This window comes from Eleginops maclovinus, chromosome 6 (genome assembly GCF_036324505.1).
Source record: "Eleginops maclovinus isolate JMC-PN-2008 ecotype Puerto Natales chromosome 6, JC_Emac_rtc_rv5, whole genome shotgun sequence".
In the NCBI taxonomy this organism is placed as follows: domain Eukaryota; kingdom Metazoa; phylum Chordata; class Actinopteri; order Perciformes; family Eleginopidae; genus Eleginops; species Eleginops maclovinus.
Window position 1 is genome coordinate 24,526,064 of NC_086354.1, and position 16,744 is coordinate 24,542,807.

The 16,744-nt window shown below is 43.9% G+C and overlaps 1 protein-coding gene across 1 annotated transcript in view; it reads right to left on the reverse strand.

Moving 5' to 3' along the window:
- Positions 1-16,392, reverse strand: part of myo10 (myosin X) — a 107,203-nt gene extending 90,811 nt beyond the window's left edge. Inside the window, exon 1 of the mRNA XM_063886277.1 lies at positions 15,996-16,392. Coding sequence (XP_063742347.1) covers positions 15,996-16,016 — 21 coding nt within the window. The 5' untranslated portion in view covers positions 16,017-16,392. The remainder of the gene's footprint in view (positions 1-15,995) is intronic.
- Between the last annotated feature and the right edge of the window lie 352 nt (positions 16,393-16,744).

Sequence of the window (16,744 nt, forward strand, 5' to 3'; positions counted from 1 at the left end):
ACGCTCAACTGTGCTGGTGTGACTGTGGCTCTGAGGTCGTTGTATAATCAGAGGTTTGCGGGTTCAATCCCAGTCAGTGCAGTCAACAGGTCTCCAAACATGTATCCTTGGACAAGATACTCAACCCCAAACTGCTCCTGGTGGGATTGGCAGGGTTCCACCACTAGTTCTGAATGTTAAGACTGGAGGGAAATCATTCGATATATTACATCCATTCATTCAGCAAACAACATACAATTAAGGGTCCAACACAAGCCACTATCGATCAAAGAGGGAATACAATATGACATCATTAAGAGTAACTAAAAGGGAACATCTCAGAAAGACTTCAAAGCTTGAATATTTCCTGTCTGTCTTTTCATTGCACGGTTTTGCTACGGGTTCCTGTCGTCACCTGAGATATACTAAAGTGTGTGTGTGTGTGTGTGTGTGTGTGTGTGTGTGTGTGTGTGTGTGTGTGTGTGTGTGTGTGTGTGTGTGTGTGTGTGTGTGTGTGTGTGTGCAGAAGTCAGTGTGCATAAGAGAGTGTGTTTAAGACATCACACTCTTGTTTTCACACACTTGTTTGCACAAATGTGTGAAAACAAGTGTGGTGAAAAAGTCTGTGCACACACAGTTACATGCATGAGCTGAGGATGTGTACATGAAGGACATTGTGTCAGTGTGTGTGTGTGTGTGTGTGTGTGTGTGTGTGTGTGTGTGTGTGTGTGTGTGTGTGTGTGTGTGTGTGTGTGTGTTCAGGCTGGCAGCTGAGAGGCCAGCGCTGCCATGTGTTGCCCAGCTGTGGTGGCCTAGTGTTGGATTTGCAGGGAACGGGCAGAATATAAATACAGTGTTCCCCTCTCCGCCTTTCTTCTGGGACAAACAACAGACGCCTTGTTGTAGAAAGGGCATTTCTCCCTGAGAAACACACTGATTAAAGCAGTATTTCAGCGTGACCTGGAACTGTTTCACGGCGGGGAAAGTGGTGACACATGTAAGTAGGTTTGGGTCTTGTTTCAACAACGGCTCTTAAAGTGTAAAGTTCAATTTTTATACAGTGAGTAACTCTTTAAGCAGGAGAGGACTCTTTAAAGTAGAGACTACATACTGATATACACCTGAACATCAGCAGGAGAGGACTCTTTAAAGTAGAGACGCTACATACTGATATACACCTGAACATCAGCAGGAGAGGACTCTTTAAAGTAGAGACACTACATACTGATATACACCTGAACATCAGCAGGAGAGGACTCTTTAAAGTAGAGACTCTACATACTGATATACACCTGAACATCAGCAGGAGAGGACTCTTTAAAGTAGAGACACTACATACTGATATACACCTGAACATCAGCAGGAGAGGACTCTTTAAAGTAGAGACACTACATACTGATATACACCTGAACATCAGCAGGAGAGGACTCTTTAAAGCAGAGACTCTACATACTGATATACACCTGAACATCAGCAGGAGAGGACTCTTTAAAGTAGAGACTCTACATACTGATATACACCTGAACATCAGCAGGAGAGGACTCTTTAAAGTAGAGACACTACATACTGATATACACCTGAACATCAGCAGGAGAGGACTCTTTAAAGTAGAGACTCTACATACTGATATACACCTGAACATCAGCAGGAGAGGACTCTTTAAAGTAGAGACACTACATACTGATATACACCTGAACATCAGCAGGAGAGGACTCTTTAAAGTAGAGACTCTACATACTGATATACACCTGAACATCAGCAAGAGAGGACTCTTTAAAGTAGAGACACTACATACTGATATACACCTGAACATCAGCAGGAGAGGACTCTTTAAAGTAGAGACTCTACATACTGATATACACCTGAACATCAGCAGGAGAGGACTCTTTAAAGTAGAGACACTACATACTGATTCCTGAACATCAGCAGGAGAGGACTCTTTAAAGTAGAGACACTACATACTGATTCCTGAACATCAGCAGGAGAGGACTCTTTAAAGTAGAGACTCTACATACTGATATACAGCTGAACATCAGCAGGAGAGGACTCTTTAAAGTGCAATCCTAACACGGCAGCTTCTAAATAAAATGGGAGGCTTTTATTGTGAAAAGGCTCCATTACTGCAGGGGTTTAAATCACTGTTTGCTCAGCCTCTCTGCTCAGAGCTTCATAAACACAACACTTCCTGTCTCTGCTTCACAATTACAGCTTTCCACTGACTCTATAGTTAGAGTTTCATTATTTTGTCTGAGTCGGCACGCCAAAATCAACTCTAGGCAGAGTCACGTCAGGTAACATCAGCTAAATGGATATTGAACGTTCTTCAGGTAAACATTACACCAACTTTTCCAGCACGCCACGTCCTACATTCAATCAAAGTGAGATTTTCCTCTAATCCCACAGATCTGAGTCTCGGAAACCGGCCTTGATGTTCAGGTAGAAACTCCCTCTGAAGCAGCTTGACAGTCTAAACTGCAGAGATAACCGTGTGTATTCTGGCTTCCGCTATTTCCTCCCGATAAAGTGTGAGAAAGGCCTGATTCTGGGACACGCCTCAAACGTCCTTTAATGACTTTATGGTTTCTTTTCAGAAGTGTTATGTGACTGAGTGCTCTCGCGGAGACAGCCTTATAACTCTGGCGGCGTGGCCGGGGTTAAGTGGCGAGGCGAGAGTGGAAATAGAGGAGAATTACTTTGCAGTGGACGTGTAAACGTGTGTATTTAATCACAGGAATGTTTAAAACACCACAGTCTCATGAGGTCAGTGTCCTCTGGGAGCCTCATTATGGACACATTTCCAAGGAGAGGTCAGAAATGATGTGCCACTAATTATTGAGTCCTGATCAAGGACACTTTAACGTGGGACGCAACTAGCATGGAGAGACATTTTTAGAGGAACCAATTAGCAAAGAACATGCTAAAGACACACTAGACTGAAGCATAAAGCTGAATATTGGACAACATAGAACAAATATGATCTATAATTGCAGCTGGATTTTATGGATGGCCGTGGCGTAAAGGCGAGAATAATTAGTCAAGCTAAAGGAATCCCCAGTTTGAGCCAGCAACCAAACAAAAGCAAACCGTTTAGTCATCCCTCAACTCCTCGTAACGGCCACACGACGGCTAAATGCATCTCATTTAAAGAGTCCCTCAGTAAATCCCTCTTTAAGAGCTCAGATATTACCACGTTGTAAATTGACCTCATGCTTGGATGACGAAATACTATTCACGGCAAGCCGGGACTATGCAGTGGGCGTCTAGATTTGGTTATGACTTCATTATGTGATTGAGATCTTATAAGTAGACACAACGAGGTCTATGTGGTGGCTGTTCTGGACTTTTACCCTCATCTAAAGTTCCTTGTATTCAGTGTAGACGAGGTTCCACGATCAGGAGAACTCCTCAGACTGTACGTGTTGACCTGAACGGTTCACGTTGAATCAACTGGTCTGTAATAGTTGTGTTTGACGGGTACGTAGAACCATACACAGACGTGGAAATGCTACAAAACCGGGAGATGAACATCTTCCAAAACTGTCCATTCTTGGCTGGGTTTTACCCCAAGGTGTCTTGACTTTTTTTTACTGCAACACCATCAGTACTTCCTGTAAATCCTCTTAAGCAGATGCACTTCCTGCAGCGGATACGTTCAAAAGCTCTTATCTTAAAATATATCGTCATCTTGAGCATTGAAGCGGCACTAAGCGTTAATGGACTCCATGAATCAGGCATGACTCTGAAAGAGAGGCGATGTTCTGATTGCCTTTTTGGCTCCATGGTGTGCTAATAAAACATCTATCTGCTCGTTAAATGTGAGGAACTTTTTTCATAACTAGTGTGATGAGCCACTCTGAGGAGAAGCACTCCGGCACGGTACCAGCAGCAGGTCGTTACTGGAAACGGAGGTCCAGTTTCTTCGGGTTGTGTCCAGCCTGCACTTTTATGTGTTGTTTTATGTTGAGTGTGTGTGTGTGTGTGTGTGTGTGTGTGTGTGTGTGTGTGTGTGTGTGTGTGTGTGTGTGTGTGTGTGTGTGTGTGTGTGTGTGTGTGTGTGTGTGTGTGTGTGGACGGGGGTTTCCAGGAAGCTGCTGTCAACAGAGTCCAGGATCAGATAACCCCCCTCCTACCTCTCTCCCAGATCAGAAACAGAGCGGCATGTTTCGGAGACAATGACTGATGTCCGTCGTGGTTTAGAATCCCGATGTTTGGCGTCTCTTCACTCTTCGGTTCACTGGAGAAGTTGACTTTTTTACGCACGGTCCAGCTTTGTGTTAAGGTCATTAAAAGCAGTCTTCAGTACGAGCAGCTACAGCGGGACGGTAAAGACTTCCGACTAAACCTCTTCTTCCAAGAGAGCAGGTCTCAGGCAAACCTTTCAGATCTGATGAAGAACTCCTGAGTAAATCCAGATTTTGTCTTCAACATAATTTGTACTTAAGTCACAGACGAACCGTTTGAAATGAACAGACTGCGCTGCATATTTACTGCATGAATGCCATTGTTGTGACTCATTACACGCCCCCCTCTGCCAACCAGAGATCCATACCGCTATAGCCCGACTCCAGACCCTACACCTGGTGTCCCTAAGAGAAGTACCATGCCCAACTTCAGCCCAACTTCAGCCCAACTTCAGCCCAACTTCAGCCCAACTTCAGCCCAACCAGAAAAGAGACGACTTGGAACATTTCTGTATGCAAATGTTAAGGATGCTATCTATCTTAATTGGATTGTATTCTAAAATCTAGCAACTGTCACAAAACCCCATTTCCCCACGGGATACAAAAAGTACTTTGGATCTCATTCTGATTATAGAGCGGCTTTGTTACACTTGGCAACCAATCAAAGCTCTTTAAACAAACACAAGCCAGCATTCACACCCACATGCATACAGCTGTGCGTCAGGCTTCCATCAGAGGTGATAAATATTCACACTCACACACCGACAGCAGGTTCACTTTCCTGCCCAGAGTCCCTTTAATATGCAGGACCACCATCCTTCTGATTGGTTCATCTGACCGTTCAACCCCAACAGCCACCCCAAAAAGTAAGGGATAGAGAAACATGTCCCCACGTTCAACATGCTCTGACCCCCAGCGTCCTCAGCTCTCATGGAAACAGATCACAGCGTTACATGAACGTGTATGACCAGACTTCCCACACGTGTGTGCCTGTAAAGAGGATTGGTTCTGCCTTCCTGGAGACCAGAACAGCTTCCTTCCTGCAGGTGCTTCCATTAAACCCAGACAGCGCTTTGTGGGCCAGGTGTTTCTGGACGGTTATTTTGTGGGCAAGGTGTGTGTGTATATGTGTGTGTGACAAGTGTAAACTGCCCTCAGGTATGTGTGAATCATAAACTACAACATACCTAACAGCCTTGTTACGTCAACTGCTCGTTTCTTTTGTCAGGTTGTGTGTCTGGCTTGTCGGGCTTGGTGCAGACTATACACAACTTTAACTATTTTGTTCATCAACATTTGGCAACTTTTTTGTGGCAGAAAAGCAAAATAAAAGTCATGTAAGGTCAACAGAATGAATCCAAACCCAACCCCTCGTCTTCCTCCTCCTGCTCTCTGAGTGACACCTCGTCAGAGAGCATAAATCCAGGAGGGTCAGATTTAGAAAACTTCAGGTTTCCTGTTTTTAATTGAGCGTTTCAGCAGCGGGGGGGCACGGAGCAGCGGGGCTCTGAGGGATTAGTGTCAGGAGAGCGTCTCACATGTAAACCTGTTCCACTGGATTATGAAATATTGCATCTGCAGCCACTGAACCGAGGAAGGAGCTCTCCTGCCGAGTACAGGTTACTGCAGAGCACACACGGAGTATGTGCTCAGGGTTACAGACAGGAGGAGTGGCGGTGTTCAACATCATCTTAATGCACTTTCTGCTCTGTTATAGGAGGGGGTTCTTTCATTATGTGAAGCAAAGGTTGAAAAGGAAACGTGCTGCAGAGGTTGTGAAACTTCGGTGGCCGAGAGGTGCTAACACTTTACAACAGATATAGAAACACAAATCAAAACTCAGCTCTTCAACACATGCAGCATCTAGAGAACACTCAGCAGAGGAAACATGAGCAGTTTACTAAAAGCTGCAGAAACCAAACGCTGCAAGAAGCTCCAAACACAACGAAGACCAGGGGACACTAAAGAGAGACGCGCACAGCTGGAGACCAGGGGACACTAAAGAGAGACGCACACAGCTGGAGACCAGGGGACACTAAAGAGCTGACGCACACAGCTGGAGACCAGGGGACACTAAAGAGAGACGCACACAGCTGGAGACCAGGGGACACTAAAGAGAGACGCACACAGCTGGAGACCAGGGGACACTAAAGAGAGACGCACACAGCTGGAGACCAGGGGACACTAAAGAGAGACGCACACAGCTGGAGACCAGGGGACACTAAAGAGAGACACACACAGCTGGGACCGGAGCGCTGGGTGATGTTCAGCATCTTAAAGCTGGTCTCTGTCTCTGTGGGCAGAGTGAGTGTCTCAGAACTGGAAGCTTTCAGCAGATCTGCAGTGACATCAGAAGGAGTCATGTGATCATGTGTTTATTCCAGGTGATTTTTAACCTTTGGAGACCATTTACATGCACAACAACCGACTGCATTAGCACATAGAGCCGAATAGGGCCCCTTTAAGCACATTTCACCCTTTTTAAATCAGTGAAAATGGACCTTAAGGATCTCCTCAAAGACTTATAAAACTACTATTGACATCCTCCTTCTCCTCCCTCGTTGCAATCTCCAGTAACTGGGAGCTCGCATATATTGCGCATGCTTCCTGCAGAGCTCCTCGTGAACATGTGCAGGGAGTTGGAGGGAGCGAGAGGCTAGGAAGCGTTACGATCCAGAGGAATGTTTAGAGTCTTCCGGCGGGAAGTGAAGGCTTTATGGAAATCCAGAGGAGGAAATGAAGGAGGGAGAGGAAGGTGATGGAAGAGGCGAAGCAACAAGGAGTTATGGATGGAGGGAGAGAAAGAGCGGGAAGAAAAAGGGACCGGATTAATCAATGATTTACTGACCTGTGGATCAAACTGAGAAGAGGGAGTAAAAAACGCCCTGACTAGTGAAGGATAGTATGCACTCTCTCATATTTCCAGGGCCAAACATATCATATTGTTCCCGTCAGAAGTCACATGCATTTATTTTCTTAAAGCTGTCCATTTCATAAAAGCAGAAACTGTTCTTCTAGAGTTCTCAATCGCAGAGACATACATCCTGTTCTTTCATTCATTTATTTTTAATGACAACAACTTCATTGTGTGTTGTTGGTACATTTCGTAGAATCAAAACTCTCAGGTTCAGTCCAGTTTCGGTACTGATATACACCTGAACATCAGCAGGAGAGGACTCTTTAAAGTAGAGACACTACATACTGATATACACCTGAACATCAGCAGGAGAGGACTCTTTAAAGTAGAGACTCTACATACTGATATACACCTGAACATCAGCAGGAGAGGACTCTTTAAAGTAGAGACACTACATACTGATATACACCTGAACATCAGCAGGAGAGGACTCTTTAAAGTAGAGACACTACATACTGATATACACCTGAACATCAGCAGGAGAGGACTCTTTAAAGTAGAGACTCTACATACTGATATACACCTGAACATCAGCAGGGGAGGACTCTTTAAAGTAGAGACGCTACATACTGATATACACCTGAACATCAGCAGGAGAGGACTCTTTAAAGTAGAGACTCTACATACTGATATACACCTGAACATCAGCAGGAGAGGACTCTTTAAAGTAGAGACTCTACATACTGATATACACCTGAACATCAGCAGGAGAGGACTCTTTAAAGTAGAGACGCTACATACTGATATACACCTGAACATCAGCAGGAGAGGACTCTTTAAAGTAGAGACACTACATACTGATATACACCTGAACATCAGCAGGAGAGGACTCTTTAAAGTAGAGACTCTACATACTGATATACACCTGAACATCAGCAGGAGAGGACTCTTTAAAGTAGAGACGCTACATACTGATATACACCTGAACATCAGCAGGAGAGGACTCTTTAAAGTAGAGACGCTACATACTGATATACACCTGAACATCAGCAGGAGAGGACTCTTTAAAGTAGAGACTCTACATACTGATATACACCTGAACATCAGCAGGAGAGGACTCTTTAAAGTAGAGACTCTACATACTGATATACACCTGAACATCAGCAGGAGAGGACTCTTTAAAGTAGAGACGCTACATACTGATATACACCTGAACATCAGCAGGAGAGGACTCTTTAAAGTAGAGACACTACATACTGATATACACCTGAACATCAGCAGGAGAGGACTCTTTAAAGTAGAGACACTACATACTGATATACACCTGAACATCAGCAGGAGAGGACTCTTTAAAGTAGAGACACTACATACTGATATACACCTGAACATCAGCAGGAGAGGACTCTTTAAAGTAGAGACACTACATACTGATATACACCTGAACATCAGCAGGAGAGGACTCTTTAAAGTAGAGACGCTACATACTGATATACACCTGAACATCAGCAGGAGAGGACTCTTTAAAGTAGAGACGCTACATACTGATATACACCTGAACATCAGCAGGAGAGGACTCTTTAAAGTAGAGACACTACATACTGATATACACCTGAACATCAGCAGGAGAGGACTCTTTAAAGTAGAGACTCTACATACTGATGTACACCTGAACATCAGCAGGAGAGGACTCTTTAAAGTAGAGACGCTACATACTGATATACACCTGAACATCAGCAGGAGAGGACTCTTTAAAGTAGAGACACTACATACTGATATACACCTGAACATCAGCAGGAGAGGACTCTTTAAAGTAGAGACTCTACATACTGATATACACCTGAACATCAGCAGGAGAGGACTCTTTAAAGTAGATCTGGGGCTTCTAGCTTGTAGTAAATGTTTCTGGCTCCGTATTTCCAGGAACCATTTGGCCATAAAACAATTTATTATCAAAATGGTTTTACGAACATTTCTGTCGATCCCTTTAATACGTCATAAATCTAATCATGCAGCGCTTTGGGAAGAGGTCAGAGGTCAGAGTCCACTGAAATCCAGAGTCTCACTCCTGGTTTTACCACCGGGCTGCAGCTATTAAAATGATCAATTTAAAACAGAGCCGGCTGCCAAAAGAGAAGGAATAAAAATAAATAGCTTTCCTGTCTGGGCCCGGGTCTGGAGCGGCAGACTTTCTGTAATTTCCCACAGTCGCAGTGCCCCCCCACCCCCTGCCTGCCCGCACTATATGGTTTGAAAGCTTTAAGATGGAGAGCAGGCGGCGCTGGATCTCGTCCAGAGAGTCTGAAGGTGTTATTCCAGCAGCAGAGTTAAAAAGCTTGGCTCTCTTTTTTCACTAAACATTAAAATGACGCAGGAAATCAGAGACCAGCTCCCCGTACGCAACTCTGTAAAAAAACTAACTCAATGAAGCGGAACCAGGCAGGAAAGCCAGACGTTGCTCGAGACTCATTCATTATTTCTACTTTTTTAAGACGCCTTTCTGGGGTTCTCCCTCTCCTGCAGTGTGTTCTATAGGTTTCAGTGCATGTAAATGGTCTGCAAAGGTTATAATCCCTGTGTTTCTGCAGCAGTTTACAAGGTAAAGAATGCACCTTTACGCCCATTCACATTCATTCTTTTGGTGGCATCGTCATTTTTTGCCTTTTTTCCACAAAGACAGGAGTCCCTATTGGGCTTAAAAACCAGAGTCCTCAGTCTCTGATTGGTCCCTCATCAAGGTGACCTGAAGAGACCCCTAAAGACACTTCATGTGAAGAGATGCCAGAAGTCCTGTTCACTTTTGATGCCTTTCTTTCCTTTATTTTGGGAGTTGAAGTGGACTCTGCAGACACTTTACTGGCCCTCCGTTTGTTAGGTCATGCAGCAGCTCCTCCTTGATGAAGGTCATAATAATGGAAGGTTAAATGAGCTGTGATCCTTTTGGAGGATACCACAGGTGAATTAAATATTGACAACTAAAAATGTAAAAGCAAAACTTATGACCAAATGTTTTCAACCCTTCTTTTCTGGCCTCTCGAGCTGTATTTTACTACGACTTCAGGTAACATCTGAACTTGCACGTCCAGATACTTTTGGCCATATTGTGAATCTCCAAATGTGAGGCCTTGCCCAGTTCAGCTGCTTCCTCTTCATGCAGTCTCTATTGAGGAAAAGCAGATTCCTCAGACTCCTCAAGGTGATCTGAAGAACCTCCTAAGAAAGCTGCAGACTGAGCAACGACTCCAGGGGGGGGGGGGCGTTCTCTGTGCACAAAACAACAAATCTGCAAGCTGTTTAAATTCCTCTCAGCTCCTGCTGGCCGCTCCACAGGAGTCAGGTTTCAGCTTTAAAACGAGCCAGGAGCCACAGAGGGAGGGACGCCCCGACGCTCCACATCATCGTAAAAACGAAGCCATTTCAAATCGTGTTTGTTGTGGCGAGGCCATTAACGTCTGTGATCGGCCTGCTACGCTTTATAAGGAGAAATGCAGAGAGAAGGGAAAAGAAAGAAAGAGTACACATTTTCTGGACTTGAATCTACAAAACTAAAGTTGACGGTTGTTGCAGATTGTCCCAGGCCAAGTCAGAAGTAGACCTGTCTGCAGGACGTTAAAATAAGCATGAAGCTGAAGCTCTAAACACCGAGAACACACAAAGAATACGACGTTCCTGGACTTGAATCTACAAAGCTAGCTCTATGGATCCAGGAAACGGATTCTCACAGGCGTATTGTAGAAGTAGACCTGTCTGCAGGACTTTAAAACAAGCATGAAGAAGAAGCTCTCTGCACCGTGCACGCACTGCCAAGACCTCCGCCGCTGTAACGCTTCATGTTTGCAGATCATTTGTCTTCATTTTCCAACAAAATAGCACATCAATTATAAAACCATCCGCCAATTTGGAGCTGTATAACCTACTGTTCCTGCCAGGCTCCAAACCAAGGACTTTCAAACCCATTGGGCAGTACTGGAAGAAGTATCCAGACCCTTCACCTAAGTAAAAGTAACACACTCTAGAAGTACTTTGTTAAGTCCTGCATTGGAAATGTTACTGAAGTGGAACTATAATCAGCCACATGTTCCTAAATAACGTGTAAAAGTAACTGTGTAAACTCAGTCTCCTTTGTGTCTTCAGTGTGTGTGTGAAGAACACCTTGGCACACACACATCCCTGCACAGCAACACCTGAGAGGCCATCCCGCTCTCTGATTGGTGGACAGGTGAAGCCACACCCACCAGTTCAAATCAAAACAAACCCTGTAACCTTTCATCTGCAGGTTCAACTGTACACACACACACACACACACCACCTTTAAACAAACGGATCCACCGCTGCCTCTCACTGGATAGAATCAAAGTGTATATTAACCAATCACAGACCAGGATTGTTCACCCTGCAGCGGCTGATGCTTTCAGGGAGAGTTTGAGTGGTTTTAAATGTAATTCCAGAAGTTATTCCACTCTGCAAAGGCTTTTATTTTGGTAGGGTCCAATTTGAGGTGGTAACCTGGCCGTAACCACCATTCAGATCATGGAGGGATTTCTAATATCTGTAAAACTTCACTTTTTAGCGAACCGTCATACGATAAAGGTGGCTTTCTACTCGACCACTTCAATGTGAAAGAGCAGTAAAGGATATGTAGTATAGGACACATTTCTATAACTTAAAATCAGACTGATGGAAACACAAAGATGAAGGTGTGTTTCATAAACCACATTAATACATGAGTGAGGAGTCAGAGGGAGGGGATAAAGAGAGAGGACAGATCTTTAGTGTGGATATCTACCTTTATTTTAACCATTCAAATAAACACTGCATGCCCGATGGTCGCCCTATTGGGCTGATTTTGGACCTCAGTATTTATGGCATCCTGCAGGAGGCCATGGGTGTTGACATACACAAATACCAAAGGGTTTGAGCCAGTTGCCTGCAGGATTAGATCAACATTGCTTCTAATTTCACCAGTTTGACTCCGATCAGCGCTCTCCAATGACATTGTCTAATTGCTAGCATGCTGACCATCGTATTTGGGCTCTTTTGTAGATGAAAAAATGCAAAGTTTTCTTATTTTTTGCTCCAAAAACGTCAGCCTCTGTGTCAAATGACAGCAGATATTTCCCCCCAAAGGGCAGGGCCAAGACATGGAGGGAAAGTACCCAACTTGTGCTGCTCCACACTCTAAATAAACCCCTTTTTGTTGTGTGTCCGTGTGTGTGTCTTCCACATTTAAACCCGGAAAGAGGATATCCTGTGAAGGTGATTTTCATTGCAGAGGAACACCGCTGCCTGAGAGAAGAGAGTGAGCGGCAGCTGATGGAGGCTGCAGTCTGACTCTATTTATAGTCTGACTCCGCTCAGACTGTTGTGTCTGCAGCGGTAATTAGAGAGGAGAAACCTCCTGCTGAATGAGGTGTCACCGTCCACACTGCTGTCTCTGCAGTGAGGGACAGTGTACCTCTGAGACGGCTCTGTATTTAAGTTGTTCCTCTCAGACTCATTACACTTCCACTGATCGGAATCAGAAAGCACCGATGAGAAGAGAAACTGAGACTGTGTTTGAGTCCTGCAAATGACACTTTTTTTAATGAGCATTGTATTTTAATCTCTATTCACAGATATTTGCATATGAATGCAGTCTGTATGCACTGGATTAAAGCTTTACTGTCTTAATCATTGACTGAATTTTTTGTATTTACACACTACACTCAATTTACACACTCAATGTTCTTCTTGTTTCCAAAGAATAAAAAAGAGCAAATTTGGAAAATAGCTAAAATAAGTCATTATTAAAATTCAGAAACCGGCAATAGTTTGATAGCTATTTAATTGAGTGCACAATAGCTCTCTTTGATATTTGTAATTATTTAATATTTCATCAAAACAACCAAACCTAGTTTTACTGACGTGACGAAAAAGTTATAATTTAGGGAAAAGAAATTCAAACATCAACAACAGTTTGGAAGATACTTTTCTCATTGAGTTCACGATTTAAAAAGTGTTGATATTTTATCAAAAGATGTAGGGCTCCTTTGGTTTGACTGTGTCCGGATTGCACAACAACAACTATGAGTCAGGATAAAAACAAAACAGATGCAAACCAACCCTTAAATGTCAACGTGGGAAATATTTAAGTTGGAAGCAGGCGGTAAAACCAAACTTTTTGAGACACAAAGCACTCGACATCAAATCTACCCATGATGCATTGTGTGTGAGTTTGCACAGACAGTGAGGAGTGGTTTCTTTAGTCAATTTACTCAGGGAGTCACCCAGTGATCTGCAGGGCGGTTCGAAGCTGGACGCTCTTCCTCATCACAGTCTTCCTCTGAGTCCTCAGAGTAAAACTCCTCTCTGCTCAAACCGCTCGTCAGATGCCCTTTTCCTCAAAGACTGAGCTCTTTGTCTCTGCTTCGATCAGCTGGCAGATATGAAGGAAGGCAGGACGATATTTGAGACGGTTGTGCCTGCGTCTGGCTCGCACAAACACCCCCCCTCTTTCTCTTTCCCTGGGACTGGAGCTCAGCAGCCAGATGTAGTCATCATAACTCTGCTGCAGGAAAACCTCAGTGTTTGTTTTACCACAGCTCTCCTGTGAGCTCAGCCACCTTTGACCCTGAAAGCCTCGCTGGGTTTTGAAAATGCATGAGAACCAATGAGATGGCGGCAATCTCTAAACCAGGAAGCAGGATGTTGTTTTATCAGCTGTTTAACCGTTACACCTCCACCTGAGGAGGAACCGGTTTTAAATCGCTCTCAGGTCTGTCAGATGAGAGACAGATATCATTAAGGCTCGGCGTCTCTACAGGAAATATCCCGGTATGACTCAGGTGTACGTTACCTGCATACGTCACAGAGAGGTGTGGGGGCTGGTGTCGTAAATCGACCGCAATGAAAGATTATTACCCGTGAGTCACAACACGTGGAAGACTTACACACCTACAAGGGTTCAATACCAGTGGAGAGAGTATTCACATGCTTTACTGAGGGGAAAGTACTAATACTAGATTGATAAAGTACTCAATAAAAGTCCTGCGTTTGAGATGTGACTCAAAGTAAGTATAATCAGCTAAATGTACTAAAGGTGTTGACTGCAAAACAACCAAATGCTGAAAATATACAAAATAAATGAGAGGTTTAATAAAAGGTTCCTGGAAACTTAATAATTATCTCTATTGATTAGTTTATTAATTGAATAAGCTGCTAAAATATGTATTTGTAAAGTACATAGAGCTGCAAGATATAAATAGTACAAACCTTGATTTGTCATGGAGTTAAAGAGGCATTCAAATAAAATACTCAAGTAAAGTACAAGTACCTCAAATCTGCACAATAAGTACAAAACGTGAGTAAATCTATGGAGAAAACACACCTATTAGACTCACAGAAGGTACACTGATATTATGAAGCTTACAGAGGTGATATGATGACAGCATTTCTTAAGAAAGCCATTTCATAATCAGCAACCAAAGATCCCAGCATGACTCACTCTTTACTCCCTATAAAGATACACCTTTTAAAACCTGTTTCTATTCAATATGTATATTTGTTTGCTCAGTAAACATCAGAACATTTCAAACGTCCATCATCAGTTCCTAAAGCCCGACCGAAAGCCTTCAGAAAGTTCTTCCAACACAACGGACAAGATGAAAGCAGAGAAAACCTCACAATTATTAAAGTGAAACCACGGGATGTTCTTTAAATGTCCATCAGCACTTCATAAACCCCAAACTAGAGTCTTCAAATGTCTCGGTCTTCCAACAGCAGACCAACACCTAACATTATGTAGTTTAAAACCACAAAAGCAGAACAACTCTCACAATGGAGAAGTTGAAACTGAGGAGAATTCTGCAGTTCTGCTTGAAAGATGGTGCAGAAAGCTCAGTCTTTATGTTCTGGTTCTTGAGTAACTATTAACAGACTACTTGTTTCAGCTGTGAAGGATCACAGGATCCTCTCAGCGAGTTAAAACAAGAGCTTTTCTGTGGAAATAAGCAATCTCATAACCACCAGGTAGAAGTCATTGCTTCACTTAACTCCAAAGGGCCATCGCTGGTTCCTTGACCCCAAACTGAAGTCTTCAAATGTCTTACAAACAGTCCAAAACCAAAGGAGAAAGACAAGCAAACAGATCCTCACAATTACCGAGCACTTCATTACCTATTAACGGACTAATCGTTCCAGTTTGAGTTTGATTACAGGTCCTTTTCAGGCCGGTCGAATCATGAAAGCAAAAGCTGCTCATCATCTGAAACCCAGGTGATCACAGACACTCAAACCCCAACCTGTCCATCATCACACAACCATTTCATTAAGTCCTTGTCGGCCAATCAGAAGCTTCCTGTCCAGGCTTCTATTAATAGCTTTACAGCACTTTGTCCAATGGAGGGAACTGGGAAAGAGGTGCGGAAATACCACAGATCCACTGGGACCCTACAACCCCCCACAGTCTGATACCTTACAGTGTGTGTGTGTGTGTGTGTGTGTGTGTGTGTGTGTGTGTGTGTGTGTGTGTGTGTGTGTGTGTGTGTTTTACTCTCCATTCATTGCTCATATTAAGTACTTTATGGCACCTTTGCTGCTGTAAAATCATTACATTTCAATAGGAGGTCAGAGTTTATGCTCCTCATTGAGTTTAAATGAGTTGATCACATTTTCCATATTCCAGTTTTCCATATGATGACAACCTGTTGCTGCTCAGTGGTGAGTTTAAACTCACTTTATTGCACTTTATGGTAATTGAATGCAGATAATAAACCACTATAAGGATTTACACTGTTGTTGTGATGCTGAAAAAGTGATCACCTCAAAGTTTGATGTGTTTGAAGTGCATGATTTGGAGCAAAAGTCTCACTAATGCATGGTTTGATAGACACAAAGCATCCTAGAGTTTAGTTATAGGAAGCATACGGAGAGAAAGTCTAACACATTGCATGGAGAGTTGGAGCCCAGCGTGCTGCAGGAGTGGAGCAGGAAAGACTTCTTACCTCCGTGAAGAAATTATCCATTGCCTCGTTATTGTAATCCCTGAGGATTTACTGTATGGAAACCCCGCGTGCAGTCAATCCCACTCATGTGTTGTTAGTGAGAGAGTCCAAACTCCGGAAAAAAGGGACAGATCCGAGGGTTTCAGTCCATGGTGTTCCTGCTGCAGGATGGAGCCCCGTGCGCCGTCAGTCAGAGCAGCTACAGTAGATCCCCTCTTTGTTTCAGGGGTTACTCCTCCTCCAGCACCAGGTCCGGGAGAAAGTTTCCTCCTGCAGCCCTCACTGCTCTCCGTGCGTCCCTGTGGTCCGCAGCTCAGTCCGGGGGGAGGTGAATAGTTTGCTGAGCTCCTGAACGGGCAGCGGGGAGAAGAACGAGAGGCCGGGAAACTTCGGAGACGCTCCGTCAGTCAGTGAGTGAGAGACCGGTGCACAGGGATCCTGAAGCTCCACCTCCACAGGCAGCACCTCCTCCTCCTCCTCCGTCTCCTTCAGCCCGCTGTCTCTCGGACTCCTCCTGCTGTCAGGGTGTGGAGCTGAGTGAGTGACAGGAGGAGGGGTTTGCAGGTGAAAATAATTAATGCATAGCTGTTGGAAAAAGTAATCCTGCTTTCCATTGTTCATATCGAGATACAGTCGGTGAACCGTCAGTATTTGTCCGGTAAACTCTGGCTTTCAAAATCTTGTTTGAACTTTTTCTCGACATTTCCATCTTTATTGCATCTTACATTTCAAAATTGTTCCCAAAATGT